General features: G+C 40.7%; 1 protein-coding gene across 1 annotated transcript in view; it reads left to right on the top strand.

Moving 5' to 3' along the window:
• Positions 1 to 19,312, top strand: part of TRPM1 (transient receptor potential cation channel subfamily M member 1) — an 841,064-nt gene that overhangs the window by 590,828 nt on the left and 230,924 nt on the right. Inside the window, exon 21 of the mRNA XM_044078483.1 lies at positions 12,401 to 12,421. Coding sequence (XP_043934418.1) covers positions 12,401 to 12,421 — 21 coding nt within the window. The remainder of the gene's footprint in view (positions 1 to 12,400; positions 12,422 to 19,312) is intronic.

The following is a 19,312-nucleotide window of genomic DNA, read 5'->3' as shown; positions in this document are numbered from 1 at the left end:
TGTTTATAAATTTGAAGAAAAAATCAACCTCTCTCCAGTGATCATAATAGTAAGGCACTGGTTGACAAATGGTTTCCTATTGCCATGCATTTTAGTCTGTTTTAAGTATCTGTGGTCAGCTGCTGACAGCAAGCAATTGCAGTGGTTTCCCAGCAATGTCTAGTCATGTGACAAGAGACTGCTGGGCAAGAAATGAGAAGTGTGAATGTCTAGAAACATTTTTTGGTATCGTAAGGTTTGCTTTTTAAGGCTTAGTTTAAATTCTGGCACTGGCAGGAAAAACAGATGTAACTGTAGACAACAGAAACAGTAGACACTTCCCATAGCAGAATACAGCACACCTCTGAACTATCCCCGAGGTTACCTTATGTTTTAAGTCTGTTCCTTGTAAAATTTTCTGGCAAATCCTTGAAGAAAGCAGTCTCCCTACCTCTCAGGCATTAGTCATTATGAGACTTAGAAATTCTGCTTTCCACACTGTTCCATACTGAAAGGATTAGACATGTATACAAATGAATGTAAATCATTCCAGGGTTCTCTGTTGGGATCACTCCTGTTTGGCATCTACTTTTCTAAAGTAAAAGCAAATATCAAAGGTCTCTGGCTGATTAAGTTTGCAGATCACTGCAAGCTAGGAGCAGTCACTGAATCCCCAGATGATTTTGCCATCCTGCAGGGAAGGTTTGCCCCCAATAAATAATGGGTGCCAAAATCAGGCAATAAAACAAAATGCCAAAAATGCATTATTGTATCCTTTGGAAAGTAATCTATGCCAGGGAACTACCACATTAACTATATGCCCCTGGGAATTAAACCAGCTGTTCAGAATATGAGACCTTATGTGGACAAGTGATTTTGACCAACGTGTCCATTGTTGTACGAAACTCCTTCTATATTGCACAACTTATAAACAAAGGGATTGTGTCTAGATCTAGGGATGTGTCATTGCCCCTCTTTACTAACCCCTCATTAGACCAGTAATTGAATATAATGCTCCCCTTGGCATGTATCTGTCCAGACACATGCAACAACTAGAATGCCCACAGAGATACCTTAGTAAAAGGATACAAGGTATAAACAACATATTTTATATGCACCGGCTCAAAGGTCTGTCACTATAGTCAGCATCTTGAAGACTGATAAGAGGTGACCTGTGTCTGGCATACAAGGCATCCTCCAACTCAATAGTATTGGATTTACTGTACATCAACAAGTCAAATAGCATAAGAAATATTCAGTTTGTGTCTTTCGGCTTTTCCCAGTTAGGGGTCGTCAAAGTGGAACTCCGGTCCGCTAATAATTGGCAGTAGATTTTTACGTGCTGGCTTGCCGGGCCTAATGCACAACCTTCAATGAAGGAACGCCCATTCACGCATGTCGCCACACAGAAGACGATCTAACTGAGAATCGAACGGGCAATGTTTCTAACAGTGAGGTGACAATGCTACCGCAGCACATTCAGTCTAGGAGTATAAATGTCTTCTGCAACATCAACAGATTGGTTTGGAGGGACAGGTATATCTCGCAGAGGAAACCACTGCTCTGGAACAGACTCCCCATCCACATAAAACAAAGTTCATCCCTGTCCATATTTAAGTGCAGCTTGGATCTATGGATGGGAAACAGAAAATGTACTCCAGTACTTCCCCCTGTACTAATAATGGACAGATGCAGCTCCTACATGCTTTATCTCATGCATGTGTTCCCTCAAATTATCTATGGTATGATCCCAGTTATTCTCATTACACGAGTATATCATTATAGACCATGGGATGGGTAAAGCCTCTAAGCAAATAGGATATGTTAATTTGAACACAATAAGGGAAACTGGCTAGGCTTAAAATGGCCCTCAAGGGCAGCTACCTTGGTATTTACCTATGAACCTATCATGGCACAGTTCAAGTGACAGTGACTTGTATATGTTTCTCGATATAAATGCCAGTATATAGCTGTCAAGCAGGAATCTTGTACTCCCTTAACCTAGTCTCTCTATGCACTGCATCTCTAAGTTGTGGGTGCAGTTTAGATGTGGCATCTGAGCCTGGATTAACAGCCACAGTTATATTTTCTCTTAATGTTATGTCACTCTGGAACACTTTTTACATTTTCTAAGCTTCCTAATTTATTTTGCTGAAATAGCTGCTGGAAAATTAAGAGATCCATCCATCCATCAATCCATCCATTCATCCATCCATCCATCCATCCTTCCATCCACAAATCACTTTTACCCATTTTTACACGGGGTCAAGGTGTTACATCAACATTGGCCATCACCTACAGTTAGTGTTCACACCACTGGGTGGCTGCCCTGGCGCAGTTATTCTTCCATACCACACATACACACACACACACACACATACAAGCAAGTCTTACTAACATCTTATCCATCAAAAATATATGCTGGATATGCTGAAAAGTGAAGTACCATTTCTAAAGAAGACCAGAAAATCTGAATATAAAGTAATTGCAGTTTATGGAGCACAATGATTACACTCTGATATCCAGAAAAAAGGCAAATCAGTTAAACACTACTACAGTGCAAGACCTGAACTTAACAAATGTTAAGTACCTCCTGATTAACTTGTTAAGGTTGAGTGTCTTGTTAGGCAGTCAAATCTGTCAGTACTGATCATCACAGGACAACGGCAGAATAAAAATAGATTTCTTTCTGTCTGCTATCCATACTGATAATGTGTCACTGACTCCCTGCTATAAACTTAGAAAGTATCTAGAATAATAGGGAGTGTGTTTCCCTGCACTTTCTGAATAATATGAAGTCTGAAACTCAAATGTATCTCATTATTTAGTTACTTCAATCCTCAATAATTTGTTGAAAAACCAAAGATTTTATGATGAGCAGACCAAACATATGAAGCAAAAATCTGGAACAGTCAGAGAAAAGGTGGACATTTGAGAGGCATGGTAAGGTGAATTTAAACATAAGGGACTGTGTTAAACTGTCTTTCTGACAGCATTCGGTAAGTCCTTTACAACTTTGTAAACTGGCAAAACACAACATTGTTTTTCTTTTCAGTAACTAGTAGGAAGTACGTGGAGCTTCACTATCGAGGTGAATTTCTTGGAATCTATGTCTCATAGACATAATTAACAGGTTATAATTGGCAACTGGATTATAATCCTCTATGATTTATGTTGAAAATGGAAAGTTACTGTGAAAAAAAGTTAATATATTATGTGAACAGTAAGAGTCCAAGGCCCTACCCTTCAGAAAGAAACACAAAACGAAAGGTGTGCAGAGACTCTGGCAGGGTGAAAATCAGCACTTAAAAACTTAAATAAACAAGTTAATTCAAATGATAAGCACTTTCATTTTATTTGACTTAAAACTTCATTAGATCAAACAAATGGTAAAATGCCATACATTTAAAGACTATACAAGTCACTTTACAGCCAAGCCTCCAAAGAAAGTCAGCTGTGTTTAAAGCTGTATACACATAATTTAAACTAATGCCCCTAAAGCAATCCCCAAAAATGTACATAAAATATTAGAAAATTAAAACACAGAACACATTCTTAATAACCTAAATTGCCCATAAAAATACTATAATATTTAATCTTTTCAGGGATTTAAGTTTTAACAGCTGACAGAACTAGATCATTTAAACCAGGCCACATACATGCCTTAAAATAAAGCTGCCATTACAACTCATGCTTCTTTAAATGCAAAGTCCATGGCCCCCACGTTCATTTTTTGGTAGCTTTTCCACTATAACAAATTTAAAAACATGTTCAGGATACTCAGCTAAATGTCTTGCTAAGACATTGGACAGCTTCCCTTTTCTTATTTCATATAAATGCTCACTTATGCGGTCTCTAAACCTAAGCTCCGTTTTGACTAAGTAATAGTCAGGACAAAGCTGGCATAAAGCCACATACATAATACTAGCAGTACAATAATCAAACAACCTGTAACTTGCAAGTTTATGTTTTTAATTTTAAAATCCTTACAAGGAATAATACAATGGAAAATGGGATAATGTCCACATTTTGACATACGATTTACCCTTGAACTTATTTGCATGTGGGCTACAGTCTTTGACCTACGCTTCAGGATTAATCACGTCTTTCTGTAAAAGTTATTGTGTAATTTTGGCTGAAAAAGGTTGTTATTTAGATAATTATTTAGATAATCTGTCGGCTTGTGACGGGCTGTCATGAGGATGATAAATAAGTGAAGTTATCTATGAGAAGCTAGTGAATTAAAGTATCAAAGGCCTTTCACGTAAACACAAACAAAAACTGCACCTGTTTGTTTGCCTTTATCTAATACCTCTGGCAAGGGAAGGGTTGATTACGGGTAACTGTTGCCTGATTGTGAAGGGAAAGGAGAGTTTTAGAAAATAAGAACAAAATGTATTTGTATGCATCAATCTAGATCAAGAAAAGCTAAGTTTAGCATTCTAAAAGACTTACTGGACAGTCTGTTAAGATAGAATGTATGACTCTTTATACCTAAAATCATCAACTAAGTACGCTCTGTTGTAATTGAGGGTTATAAAAAGAAGTTATGTACTCACCATAACGTTCCATGTTTGTAGTCCATCTCGCCCTTCATTCTTACTGATAGGTTCAGAGTCGATCCTCTGCTCCGACTCGGCCTATTTACAAGATCAAAGTCTTCTAGTTGGCTCGTGGCTAGGTAGGTATCCCATGGTGCCCCAGATCTTGTTTGCTGCTAACTAGGAGAAATAATAACAAACATACAGAAAGAAGCCAATACTAAAAGGTCTCCAGAGAATAATGATAACAATATTGTTCTGTCTCCAGGTACTTCCAGGATGGGGGTAGTAGGGTGGGTTCATAAGAATAAAGGGCGGGATGGACTACAAACATGGAACGTTATGGTGAGTACATAACTTCTTTATATTCTGTAGTCCTATCTTGCCTTCATTCTTACTGATGGGACAGTGTCCCTGGGAGCACCTTATTCTTGGATGGCTCAAGGAAAAATACTCCTGAGTACCATGAAACCAAAGGATGCTCTACCCCTGGAGGTCAAATCCAATTTGTAATGAGTAATAAATGTGTGAGGGGTAGCCCAAGTTGCTGCTGCACAGATATTATCAAGTGGGACCCTGGCTTGAAAGGCTGCAGAGGTAGACTGAGATCTGGTAGAATGAGCCTTGATTTTGAAAGGTAAGGGCCTACCCTCAGAGGTGTAAATGTAAGCTATACAGCTAGAGATCCAATTTGAGAGGGTCACATTGGAAACTGGTAAATCTGACCTGGATTTAGAGAAGGAAATGAATAATTGATCTGATTTCCTGAATTCCTTAGTCCGGTGCAAATAAAAACGTAATTGCCTATGGACATCCAACTGATGAAAGCTGTATTCTGCTGCATTGGAATGATTTGGGAAGAACACCAGAAGTTCTATGGATTGGTTCAAAGTGTTATGGGAACAGACCTTGGGGACAAAGGAAGGATTAGTACGAAAGGATACTCTGTCCTTGTGAAAAATCAGATAAGGAGGTATTACAGACAATGCTTGTAACTCTGACACCCGTCTGGCAGAAGTGATAGCCACCAGAAACAAAGTCTTCCAAGACAGAAATTTCAAAGGCGATGAATGAGAAGGCTCAAAGGGCGGAGACGTCAATTTGGATAGCACAAAATTCAAATCCCATGAAGCAACAGGTTCTTGAAATGGGGGTCTTAACAAAGTGGCACCTTTGAGGAAGGTTTTGCACAGCCTATGTGACATCAGATTAGAATCTTGTATGCCTAGATGAAAATTAGAAATCACTGCCAACTGAACCCTGATAGTGGCAGCCACAGATTCCTGGTGAAAAAGCTCAGACAGAAATTCCAAAACCACCAGAATGGGGGGCTGTATAAGGGTCAACATTCTTGTTCTCAGCCCAGATAGCGAATCTCCTCCATTTACTGGAATATAGTCTCCTAGTGGAGGGTTTTTGAGAGGACGTTAGGATATGAGTCACGAAGGGTGAGAAGTCTTGAAGCCTGACTAGGGATGGAACTGGAGCAGTCAATTGAGGGTGTGTAAAGCGGGATGAAGTGAGCCTGACATGTGCATCAAGAGATCTGGCACTGGGTCCAGAATCCAAGGATCGTGTAGGAGAAGAGGCCGGAGAAAGAGGGAACCAAACCTGATGAGGCCAGTAAGAAGCAATGAGGATCAGTTTGCTTCCCAGCTGTTTCACTTTCTGAATAACCTTGGGTATGAGAGGAAAAGGAGGAAAAGCATAAAGGAGACCCAGGGGCCAATCATGAACAAGTGCGTCTCTTGGTGACTCCCCCGGGGGGGGGGGGGATGAGGGAGAAATAGCTGCTGCATTTGGCATTGATCGGGCTGGCAAAGAGATCACAGCAAGGTTGTCCCCATCTGTGGAAAATCTGCTCCGCTATTTCCTGTTTCAGAGACCACTCATGAGGCATCAAGATTGCCCAGCTGAGCTTGTCGGCTATTACGTTGGTTGTCCCTGGAATGTGCGTTGCTACCAGAAAACACTGGGAAGATATCACCCATTTCCAAACTCGATTGGCCTCTCGACAAAGTGGGTATGATCTGGTTCTGCCTTGTTTGTTGATATACCATACTATCGACATGTTGTCTGATTGTATTGCAATCATCCCAAGAGGCAGAAGGTCGTGAAGTGCTTGCAACACCAGGAGCACCGCCCTCATCTCTAGAACGTTGATATGCAGGTAAGCCTCGTGATCTTGCCATGTACCTTGGACAGTCCTGCCTGGATAATGCCTCCCCCACCCTATCTGTGAGGCATCTGTAGTCACAGTGGCAACAGGTTGGCGAGGGACAAATGAAGTGCTCGTGGTTAACTGATTGGGTAGAGTTCACCAAATGAGGTCCTACTTGCAAGAGTCTGTCAGCAGTATGTGATGAGCTAACGGTAGGTGTTGAAAGAACCTCTGGGATGACAGCAGCCACTGAAGAATCTTCATGTGTAGTCTGGCTAGTGGCACTAGTAGTATGGTGGAAGCCATGGTCCCTAGGAGCTTCAGAATAGTCTTTGTCTTGACCTTTTGTAAGGGGGAGAAGACGTTGAATTTGAAGAACCAGATTCTGTGCCCTTTCTACAGGCAGACAAGCCAACATGTCTACTGAGTCTATCTCTGCGCCTATAAAAATCACAGATTGAGAGGGCTATAAGGCAGATTTTTCCCATTTGATAGAAATCCCCAACCGGGCACAAAGTTGAATGGTAGGTTCATAAGTTCATAGGTTAGTACTAGGCTAATTGCCCCTTGTGGGCCATTTTAAGCCTAGCCAATTACCCCATGTGAGAATCAAACCCTGCACCTTGTGTTTGCCAGGTAATCACCTTAACCATTATGCCATCCTCCCACCCCTAGGGTAGCATCCATGGTCTGAAAAAGTAGATGCCTGGTGGGGGTGGTCAGGAGCCAGTCATCCAGATATGGAAACACCTGGAATCCTCGATGTCTCAGGTGAACTGTCACTACTGCCATATACTTGGTGACCACCCTGGGGGCTGTGGTGAGACCAAAGGGCAGAGCACAAAACTGGTAATGACTGGCTCTCAGCCAGAAGTGTAGATAGCTCCTTAATGCCCTGTCCATTTTTATGTGGTAGTAAGCATCTTGGAGGTCTATTGAGCACATCCAAGTGTCTTTCCCTAGTAACAGGAGTATAGACTGCAGTGTCACCACACCATCCGGAACTTGCCCTTCTTTACTGATTCATTCAATCTGCTGAGGTCCAAGATGGGCCTCCAGTCCCCTGTATGTTTTGGCACTAAAAAGAATCTGGAGTAAGTTCTGGATCCTATTTGGTCTAATGGGACGATTTGGATGACTCTTTTTGCCAGCAACTTGTTGACCTCCACAGTTGCCTGATCCCTGTGATTGGATGGAAAATCCGGGATCCTCTTGGAAACATAGGGTGGCAGAGAAAAGGGTATGACATAACCTCTGGTAATAATCCTTTGTACCCATTTGTCTTGAGTGATACTTAGCCAGGCTTCTGGATACAAGGAAATGCGAACCCCGATCGGCTCCAGAGAAGCACAGTTGGGCTCTACATCAGGAGCACTGGTAAGGCCGGCCCCGAAATGAGTCATGGCCTCCCTGGTTTTGCAGTCTGCCTCTGCCTCTAGGGCACCGTCTACCATTTCCTCCTCCTCCTCTGCCACTGAAGGAGGAGTCACCCTGTGCATCTTGGAAAAATCTCTGGGACTTCTTGAACCACATTTTACCACCTCTCTGAACCTTAGGATATGGTCTAGAGAGGACAGTAAAACATACTTTCATGGCAAAGAGTGTTTTTCTTTCTTGCTCGCACTGGGTGAGTGTGTCCTTTATCTTGGGTCCAAACAATGAAGAACCGTCAAAGGGGGCATTGGTAAAGGTAGACTTGAACTGTTCCGCAAAATTACACAAATGCATCCAGGAGTGACGTCTTAGGGAAATTCCTGAACCTGCTTCTCTACTCGCTCCATTGGCTGCATACGAGATAAGCCTCATGGACCAGTTGACAATAGAGTTCAAGGTGGATAGCTGGGAAGACACCTTGTCAGGGACTCCCTCAGTACATGTGCCTTGTAGAGAATCTCCTAACTCCTTAAGGAGATCTCTCTGAAGCCTTGTGAAGTGTGTAAGGTAGTTCAGCGATCTAAGAGTAAATGCCGCTGATGAGAAGATACGCTTCCCATATCTGTCCATTGATCAAGACTCCTTATTCGGTGGATGAACAGAAGAAGAAGTTTCTGCTAGCTCCTTCTTAGTGGCCACCGCCACTACCATGGCATCTATGGGAACACCTTTAGACAAAAATTCCTTTTCCCTGGGCACAGAAATAAAATTATTTGGTCTCCTGTGGACTGGCTTCATGGCATCAGGAGTATCTCACACCTTCTGACTAACTAGCTCCATCAGTTCTACGAAGGGTGGAGACACCCAAGAGGCTGAAGGTTGAGACCTGAAAGCCTTCAGGTATACCAACTCCTCATCAGAAGGGGTGACAGTGGGTCTGCCACACCTCTGCTTAAGGATTTCCAAGATGTCTATGAAGAAGACATCATCAGAGGACGACTTGGGGGACCCTTCTGATTCCTCGAGGTCAGAGTGCGAGGTAAGAGACTCATCCTGGGAGTCTACATGCTTCCTCTTGCATGTTCTCTTCTGTGGGGGCTCCTCAGAAGGATATTCCGGGGAGGTCTCAGAAGAATGGGGGCCACCAGCCAGTGGCTCCTGAGGCTGCAGGTCTCTACTGTCCAAAGAGAGAGTAGGAGCTGAGACAGAAGTAGATGTCCTGGGGGGAAGTGTTGGTACCCCTGGTAGGAGCTGATGATCGGGACAGCACACTCCTCACCTCAAATTGCTGATCTTTCTGGCTCTGAAGACCTCCTCGGCTCTGAAGAGACCAAGGACGCCATCAGCTCCAGAGCCATCGGCTGTGAGACAGATGAAGGGTCCAAGCTCACCCTTGCTGATGCACCGAGAAGAAGGCTTGGAACTGAAGAGATTCGGTTCCAGGTATCCCTGTCGGGGCCAACCAGGGAGCTTCAGCTCCTAGACACCACGGACAGCACCGAGAGTGTCAGAGTGGAACTCATCTCTGAAACAACCTCAGGGGGAGCTTGAACTGAGAGTTCCATCAGCAGTACCAAACACTCCAGCTCTGAAAGACTAACATGGCTCAGAGGAGGAATCACCGAAGGGGGGGGCAGACTCAAGTAGGCCTGGAACTGACTGGGTCGTAGCCAACAACAATCTGGATAAGGCAGATGACTTCAGAAGTCTCAGCACTACCCTCTCCACATCTACTTCTGATAAACTCCTGGAAGACCTGGAGGACAGGGTAGGAAAACAGGATCTCTGCAGTATTGGTGACTTTAAAGTAGGGGGTCCATAGACTGGCTCCGTTGAATACTCTCAGTGGTCACCTCCAAACTACTTGGCACTGACCCTGTAACCACAGTAGTAAAGCTCTCGATCAGTTCTGAAATCAGTGGGGACAAGAAGACAGTAATTTTGTCAGGCTTAGCAATTTTAAGAGATGGCTCCAAGACACCAGCCAGTGCCAGGGAGGGCCTCTTAGAAGATGTGGACTTTTCCTTTTTAGAGCCATGAGATCTAGCAGAGGAGGAAGAACTAGCCAGATCTTCCTCAAAGGAAGGCTTTAGGAGACCTTTTAGAATGAGCTTATTTTTTTCTTTCTTGCAACACCCTAGCACTAAAAGAGTGGCAAAATAAGCAAGTTTCCTGTAAGTGGATGGCACCAAGACAGTAAACGCAGTTACTGTGGCCATCCGTTATGGACATCTTCTGTGAGCATTTTATGCATTTTTTAAAGCCAGATGGCTTATGGTCCTTGCCTTTCTTAGACATCACACAAAAGATAAACTCACACACACACAGGAAAGAAAGTGGGAGGACTAGGTCCTCTAACTTAAATGGGCTTAGCCCTACAGGAACCGGTAAAGAAACACCACGAGGACTAGGTCCTGTAAGTTAAACAGGCATAGCCCGGGTAGGAAAGAAAGGAAGGAAACTAGGTCCTCTAACTAAAATGGACCTAGGGGGTACAGAAACAAGTAGAGAGACTCACACACACAACAGAGACAGGAATACAGTCTAATTTGTGATAAATACAAAGAACTAGGTCAAAGAACCTCGTTCTGTCTGCAACACTAATAACAGGACAAAAACAGCAAGAGGAAACACTGCAAAAAAGTTATTACTTATAGCTATTCAAACAAGCTACACACAGCCTAAACTAAGTGGAAAAGGCACCTACTACTACTAATATCAAAGGAAAGGTGAAAACTGGCACACAGGATACCAAGTACTATAATGCCAAAGGCCAACTGTACTTAAAGAAATTGCACAAAAACGGCGCTCTAATAAACACTAACTATTCTAACTGCAAAGAGTACACTAACTATATCTATACAATGCTATATAATGCTATCAAAATGTAAAGCAGAAGATTTATCCAAAAGTTTGAACAAAATGTGTAAGACTTAGCCACAGCCAAGAAGAAGCACATCCGAACTCCTCAACACAGCAAACGGGATCTGGGGATTGGTGCACCATGGGATACCTACCTAGCCACGAGCCAACTAGAAGACTTCAAGCTTGTAAATAGGTTGAGTCGGAGCCGAGGATTGGCTCTCAACCCATCAGTAAGAATGAAGGCGAGATAGGACTACAGAACATCATGTTCATCTGTGAAAGTTACTTCAATATTTCATTTGGTTATGGGACTGCATTCCTGTGAAGAAATACAGACTTCACTAGTGTACAAGTTGGCAATCGGCATGTATGTTGCACACATATTTTGAATCTGAACGGAGGTGCCATTAACTCTAACACATTAATTAACTTTTGATGAGCAAAACATACAGTGAATTCACTATTAATTGCTACAGGGTATTAATGTACAGGTATTACCTTGTAAAAAATGAGTCTGACGCTTCACAGCAGTGTAACAAGGGGCTGTGAATCATGGACAAAAAATGGAAATGGCTACCATCTTGTTTACACTCGCTAAACAAGGCATGGCTGTTTATTGAGCATAAACGAAAATGTAAACGAAGTTTAACAAACAGTAGAGTAGCAAGAATAACTGTAACAGCAGTTACATGGACTTGCTGTTTTACTTGCCCTTTGCTAAATGTGGCTTTGGCAAGGATGCCCATTGTCCATGTTCTGGTCATTAGAAAAGTAATGGGTCAGAGCTTTGATAATATAGCAATAACCCATGCCTGGGTGTGGGTAATGCGGGAAACCCATTTAACATAGCGAGACAGGTTTAAAAAAAAAGCAACGGAGAAAGCAAGATCTCTGTTGCTTTTTACACACTGTGTCGCTATGTTAAAGGAGTTTAACATAGCGAGACAGCTTTAAAAAAAGCAACGGAGATCTCCGTTGCTTTTTTTAAACCTGTGTCGCTATGTTAAACTCTTTTAACATAGCGAGACAGTGTTTTAAAAGACTTATACTAATGGAAAAGTCCGGCGACGGACCTTTTTCCATTAGTATAAGTCGATTTACAACGTGCACGCTGGCCAATCAGCGTGTACGTTTTGGAATATTAATGGGGGGTCATGGTATAATATATTTTATACCATGGATAGATAACTTTAGAAGTGTGATACCTTCATTTGATTGTGCTGTTTTGACTTTATTATAATCCTTCTTTGCATAGTTTTTCTTTTTTCATTATCTTTTATAGCACTAATGATATATGCATAACAAATTCATAAATGTAGAGAAACAGTAATGTTTTACAACATTTCAAATATTTTAAGAATACTATCATTTTCATGACAGCAAAATAGTTCTGTTTTGAAGTGTATACTTTCTATACTATCTTTATTATGCCATTTTATTTGCTTTGTTTTTTGCTGTGCCTGTTGGGATCCCAATCCAGTCTACGCTATGGAGATAAACCGTAAGTATGCATGCAAGAAGAATTAAATGGATTTTTTGCCATCATGTTTGACTGAGGAATATTGTCATTTTATAGATGCATGTCTTTCTTTGAATTTTAACCAAGCTATAACTAAACAAGTGTGCACTTTGAATTGTTCATTCCTCAGCAGTACATTCCAGCGTGTATTAGATTCCATCCAAAGAGGAAATGATCAAATAACAAAAATCATGTCATTATTAATTGAGTTTAGTCTGCCTAATACATACTAGTGTTTCCCAACAAAAGCAACATTAAGAATCACACAGTTTTGTACTTCCTGAAAGAGGGGTTTCTTAACTAACTGGCAAAAGGAGGAACATGCTGAGGATAGCCTTGGGAGTGTGGACAGTTAAAGACGTATAAAAAGTGTAATAGCAGAAATTAAAGAGTTGTTCTTGTAAGCAATATAGTCCTGATTCAAGCAGATTATCAAAATTCTCAGGGGAAAACATATATATGCTTCTTGTGAAAACAGCAGTAAAGGTTAGGGTGAAAAATGTAACGTAAGATGCAGTTATAAATAAAAGCAAAACAACAGTGAAAAAAAGTAGGTAACGTGGTCACATGTGCAAAAGGACCATACATAAGAGAAATAAACCTGATAATTAAGAATAGAGGCACAGCACATTTTAGTAGAGAAGTCAAAAACAAAAACAAGGAGTACTACATGATAATAAAACTAAGCAGGTTGATGGACGAAGCCATAACAAAGCAAACAACCAAAATGTATTTTTTCAATGTGTCCTGTAGAGTTACCTCACAAAGGGAAGTTTGCATAATAAGAAAGACTGTTTGCTGAAAATAGTCACAACAAAGCAGGCATCCTAAACTAAAATATAAGTATTTATGCTATACTGCCATGACATAAAAGGTTTTAGTCTCAAATACAGCACTAGCAATCTAACTTTCAAAAGCAGCTATGACTATATAGAAGCCAGTTGAGGGTGCAGCTAAATTGTTGAAGATCGGGTCTTCTGTCTTGGGTGACAATTATGAGTACTGGTAGGGAAACTGGGCATCTTATTCATCCATTCATGTATGTCATTAATTAGATAATGAGGCATGTGGCTACATTAAGACAGAGTCATAAATATTCCCACCATTTATCCATGCTTCATTGAATTTCATCAATTTGATGTTCACCAGAAGGATCATGAGGCCCTGCATTCACTGGCTGTAGTCATATTGAAAATCAATATCCAGCAAACTTTTGTCCTTCTGTTCCATGGAAGTTTTCTGTCCTACCAGTGGTCACGAGGGTACCTCTGTTACATTTTAACAGGTGTAGCTCCCCAGTCAATCTCCTCACCTGATCCTGTGCCTGGAGTGGGTCACAAATCCTAAAATATAAGTATACAATAATTAACAATACTCAGACTAGAACTCACAGCATGAACAGAATAGGCAGTAGGGTACATGAATCCAATGTGTTTCGCAGTGCTCATGCAGAAGATGCTGAACCACCACCTGCTTATATTGGTTGTACGCTATGATCGCTAGGAAAAATATGTTTAAAATCCACGACTGCTCAGAGATATTCATTGCCCATTATGCACCCCTGTATTAGATATGTGCATCTAGAAAACACACACACACTTCTAATGTGAAACTGTTGATAGTGGAGACACTAGGAGCAGTAGCAAACAGAAAGACATGACACCTCATAGACTGGAGCTCAGATGCTTTCAGAATAAACATTTAAAAAACAGATCCAAGATATACACTGCAGAATGGAAGCAACAGAAATGGTACGAAAACATAGATCAGGACACTGATAAAAATGTCCTGCCCTTAACTGAGTGCCATGGAGCGTCTGAATGGTTACTCCAACAGACATCTGTACCCTGAGTAAGATACAAACAAAACTATGGCACCTCAGGAGGATAGCACCTCTGTAGTTACCCCCCAATACTTTACTGTGTTAATCTGGCAAAACAAGTGCCTGTGTGGGAAAGGTACCCATAGTCTTGTAATATTCTAAAATCAAAGGATGTATGCAGTCTGCTGCTATAATGTTCTGAAGGATTTGCTGCTTATTGATAATTATATAGATTTTTTTCTTAACATTAATTTTAGTTATACATTTTAGATGTTTTAAATTTTAGCAATTCTTAGGGCACAGTTTTTATTTAAGTGAAAGCTGAGTAACTGTATGCATTATTTCTACATCATAGATGCTTGTCTTTGGAAAAAATCACTCATGTTAGCTTTCTTTGTTAAATAGTAAACCAGTTTATTTTGCAGTAATACATTCTAAACACAGGCAGGTTACAAAGACATCAGGTATAGTAATGAGTGGTGGGCTGTAATATAAAACTATATTACTATCCCTCTCTCTCTCTCTCCCTCTCTCTCTCTATATATATATATATATGTATATATATATCTCTAAATATATATATATATATATATATATATATATATATATATATATATATATATATGTAGGTTCCCTGGTATTGGGTGATTTGAGTTAAAATCAAATAAAAAAGTGTTCAAGGCCACAGGAAACGGCTAATAAAATAATTTTATTTATTTGAGGTAATCAACACAGCACAAGTGCTTTCACCCTGACACAATGCAGGGTGAAAGCACTTGTGGTGTGTTGATTACCTCAAATAAATTAAATTGTTTTATTAGCCGTTTCCTGTGGCCTGGACCACTTTTTTATTTGAGTTTTTGGTTTTGCAGTCTTCTGCTAGCTTCGTTTTACTGATTTGAGTTAAAAATCGGCCTCTGTATTGTCAACATATTTTGGTTGACAACACAGAGCATAAACAGTTGTGCAAGAATAGAAATCTCCTGGGTTGAGGAATTTGCCCTTTCCCGCAAGGACTGTATAGTCACGGAGTTGATATATATAATTAGTATGTAGTGTCCCGCATGTGGGGGGTGCAGAGGCCTTGCCCCCTGCAAATACACTCTATGTCTCATTTTCATGTTCCAAGAAGTAGCTTCGGCACATGTGTTGATGTTAACCACATCAAAGTAACATCAATGCAGTGGTGCAGCGGTAGCATTGTCACCTTACAGCAAGAGGTTCTCTGGTTTGATTCTCAGTGGGTTCCTTCTATGCAGAGTCTGCATGTCCTTCCTGTGTTTGTGTGGGTTTCCTTTGGGTGCTCTGATTTCCCTCCCACACTTCAAAGACATGCATTTGGAGTGTTTCTCCCTGGGCCTCTGCTAAAAATTGGCTCAGATGTTTTTTATATATATATGCATTTTTTGGGTGGGCATCACTTATTCCCAATCATTGGAGTGAAGGTCAACCAAAAGGCAGACAGCTATCAGGGCTGGTTCAAGTTTTTTTTTTACATTCCCCACATGCACCCAGCATTACCACAGCTAAGGGATGTGCAATGAGTTGACCATGAAAGACATTCCCTCACCTACAAAAGGGACATTCTCTTCATGCAGCCCCAACAAACCGCCTCTGACACACAGTAGGTATTTTCCCTGTTTTTTAATAAAGAAATTGCACCTGCTTAGTAAGCCCTTAGGAGCACACAAACCTCCTCACCCCTGTAAAAGGTAGCACACCACATCCCTTCAATCCTCCCCTTCCCTGCCATATCCTCAAGTGCCGGGACCACTAATTGCACTCCCAGTGTCAGAAATGGAGTCAGTGCTCCGTCCCTGTGCGCCACGGAGCCAGGCTGAGTGTGGAATATATATGGGTGAATGTAATTTAAAGAAAATGGGATGGCAGACTGCACATAGCTTCATCTGATATATACGTGATTCAGAATATCTAAAACATCTAAACAACATAAAGATGAAGGCAACAGGAAGGAAGGGACAGCTTTTAATTCTAGATATGATAATTACAAAGAGAAACATTGCATAATCTTTTTTTAAAGAATAGGTGGTCTGAATAACAACAACTGAATTTAACAACAGAAGTAGTGAAAATATGTGTACTTACTGAAAATGGAAAAAAGTGGAAATCAAACAAAAGAAAATAGTCACATATGAATGATTATTACTTTTTTATTTTGTTTTAAATCTGGGTCCAATATGAAAAAGACAGAAGACTAGAAAATAAGGAAAGATGAAAATAACCTTGTTTACAAACCCCAATGATTGCCTGTTTATTCTAATGGGTAATATGTGTTAGAAGTATGACTGGAAGATAAATATAATTATGCCCTGAGTAACTAAGAAGTAGATAAATATATTATACCTACAAAATGTGAAACTTATTTTTTATTATAATATTAACGCAGACATGAAAAATTATTTGGGTATGTACTATTATTAACATTTGAAAAGGAATCCTGTTAAGGTATGGTTCTGTTACTGAGTGTTAAAAAGTGAACCTTATGGTGATAGCCCCAGTGCAGACCATCCTGGTGACTCTAAAAGCAATAGATTTTTGGGTGCAGATGTGTAGTATATATTCTTTGGTGCTTGACAAAGATAGAATGGAAAATCTTCCAGCTGTGAAATATTATGCAGCATTTGTTAGTCATGTTAGTCATGTGCTCCAGCCAGGACATCTGAAACATTAAGTTGGATACAAAGGGAAAGTACCTCTGCGTGTGATACAGAGGAAGGATGAACAAGTAATATCAGAGATTGTCGGTGATGCAAAGTTAAGAGACTTATGGGTAGAGAAAAGACATTTTTCAGTGAAAATATAAGGACTAGGATAAATTTTATTTTACTTTTTTGGGGGGAGGGGCAGTCAGACTGGATTCCTTTGATAAGGCAGTGTTGCAAAGGTAATGGTTGTAAGGATATATGTAACTGTAGTTTTAAGATAGACTCAGATGTTTTATTTAATGAGTATTTGCGGTATATTTTCAGCAGTTTTAGCCTAATCACAGGGGTATACCAAAATAAAGTCAATAATAAAGTCAATCTGTCATAATAACGCTTAAGCAAAATTCATATCAGTTCCCTTTTATGAAATGCTCCACATTTACAATCTTGTCTATATTCCCCTTTTACTTTCACTTTCAAGGTACTCCAGGAATCCAACCATGAAACATAAAGGGGCCAATAGCAGTCTGGCGCTTCATGGATTTATGGCAATAAGGCAGTGTGAGTAAGGTTGAGATTGTAAGGATGCTAGTAAAGGAAATTGGGTCTCTATCAGGAAATCAAGTTTTGATGAGTCATTGTCAGATATTTTGTGTCATTCTGGGAGGCAAGACATTTCAGAAGTATATTTTCCAAAACTGTTTATGGTTTAATTTGGATTATCATCATGCAGTTAAATTATGCTGTTAGAACAGTCTTTTGCTTGTTATAACTGGCATCATAGGAGGTATGAAGCGTGACCAAAAGGCAATACACAATTGTGTGTGGAGCTCATTGTTAATGGACCCACCTATACTGAGCCAGCAGATACAGCAAACCTACTGGATGACAAATTCATCTCTAACTTTACCCCTTTCTCCCTTTCAACCTCCCCTCAGGAAATATAATCAAATGTAACTCCCCCTACTATCAATGAGGAACAGGTCCTCAATGCTCTCTCTCTAAGGCCAAGAATACTGCATCATTGATCCAGACAATTTGCCTTCTAAATAGCATGAAACATGATCTATCAGACCGTCTGGACTTATTTAACTGTTACCTCCAAACAGGCTTCACACCTCATGAATGGAGAACAACAACAGTCATCCCTCTGCACAAAGGTGGGCCATCTACAGTCCCTGGAAACTACAGACCCATAAGTCTCACTAGTCATATGCAAAGCCACAGAAACAATGATCATGGAGATGATCAATAATGACATAGGAAATCTCCAGACACTGTACCCCAACCCAATTTGGTTTCATAAGGGGCAGGTCATACCTACTCAACCTGGTAGACTTCTTTGTAAATGTCACCACAACAATGAATGAGGGCAAAATGGTTCACACTGCCTACATTGATCTGGCCAAGGCATTTGACACAATACCTCACTCAGGAATTGTTGACAAACTCAAGAAGTTAAGTATAAACCCATATGTCACCCTGTGGATAGCCATCTGGCTCACAAAAAGGACCCAGGAAGTTAGAAATGGGGAGACTTCACCTCTACAAAGAGGCCAACCACAAGTAGAGTCTCTCAAGGATCAGTCCTGGGGCTGCTCCTTTTTGATATTTACTTCTTTGAAGTCAAGGCCAATGTCAAGGGCCTCTGGTTAATTAAATTTGCAGATGATTGCAAATTAGGAGCAGTCACAGAATTTCCCACCAACACAAATGTTCTCTAGAAAGGGCTTACACAGACAAATAACTTGTGCCAGAGCCATGGACTAAAACTAAATGCCAAGAAATGCGTAATAGTATCCTTTGGTAAGTTACCCATCTCTCCCTGGTTACTATCATATTGATAACACACCCCTAAGAGCTGACCAAGTAGTTAGGGACTTGGGGACACATATAGACAGTAATCTAGTCTTTGACCATCATGTGTCTACAGTAGTGAGGAAATCATTTTATGTTGTGCACCATATAAATAAAAATATGCCATCTAGGTCCAAGGAGGTCATTGTTCCTCTGTATTCAGCATGTATCAGATGTATCATTGAGTCCATTGCCTCCCTTGGTACGTACCTAACCAGACACATCCAACAATTGGAACATCCACAGAGTTTCCTCAATGAAAGAATACAGGGAGTAAGTAACATGTCCTGTGTAGACCAACTCAAAGACCTATCCCTGAACCGGCTCTCCTTCAGGCTGTTGAAGGGTTATCTATGCCTGGCTTACAAGGCATTGTCAGACCATATCCTGATGGATCTCCTGCATATCCACAAAACAAACAGCACCAGAATTACTCATTTTAAAGACTTAAACCTTGCATGTGATGTAAATAGAACCTACTGGAGAGACAGGTATGTATCCCACAGACTACCACGTCTCTGGAACAGG

This window comes from Protopterus annectens, chromosome 7.part1 (genome assembly GCF_019279795.1).
Source record: "Protopterus annectens isolate FY-2018-M chromosome 7.part1, PAN1.0, whole genome shotgun sequence".
Classification (NCBI taxonomy): Eukaryota; Metazoa; Chordata; order Ceratodontiformes; family Protopteridae; genus Protopterus; species Protopterus annectens.
The sequence above is the reverse complement of the archived record's forward strand: the minus strand, read 5'-3'. Positions and strand labels throughout refer to the sequence as shown.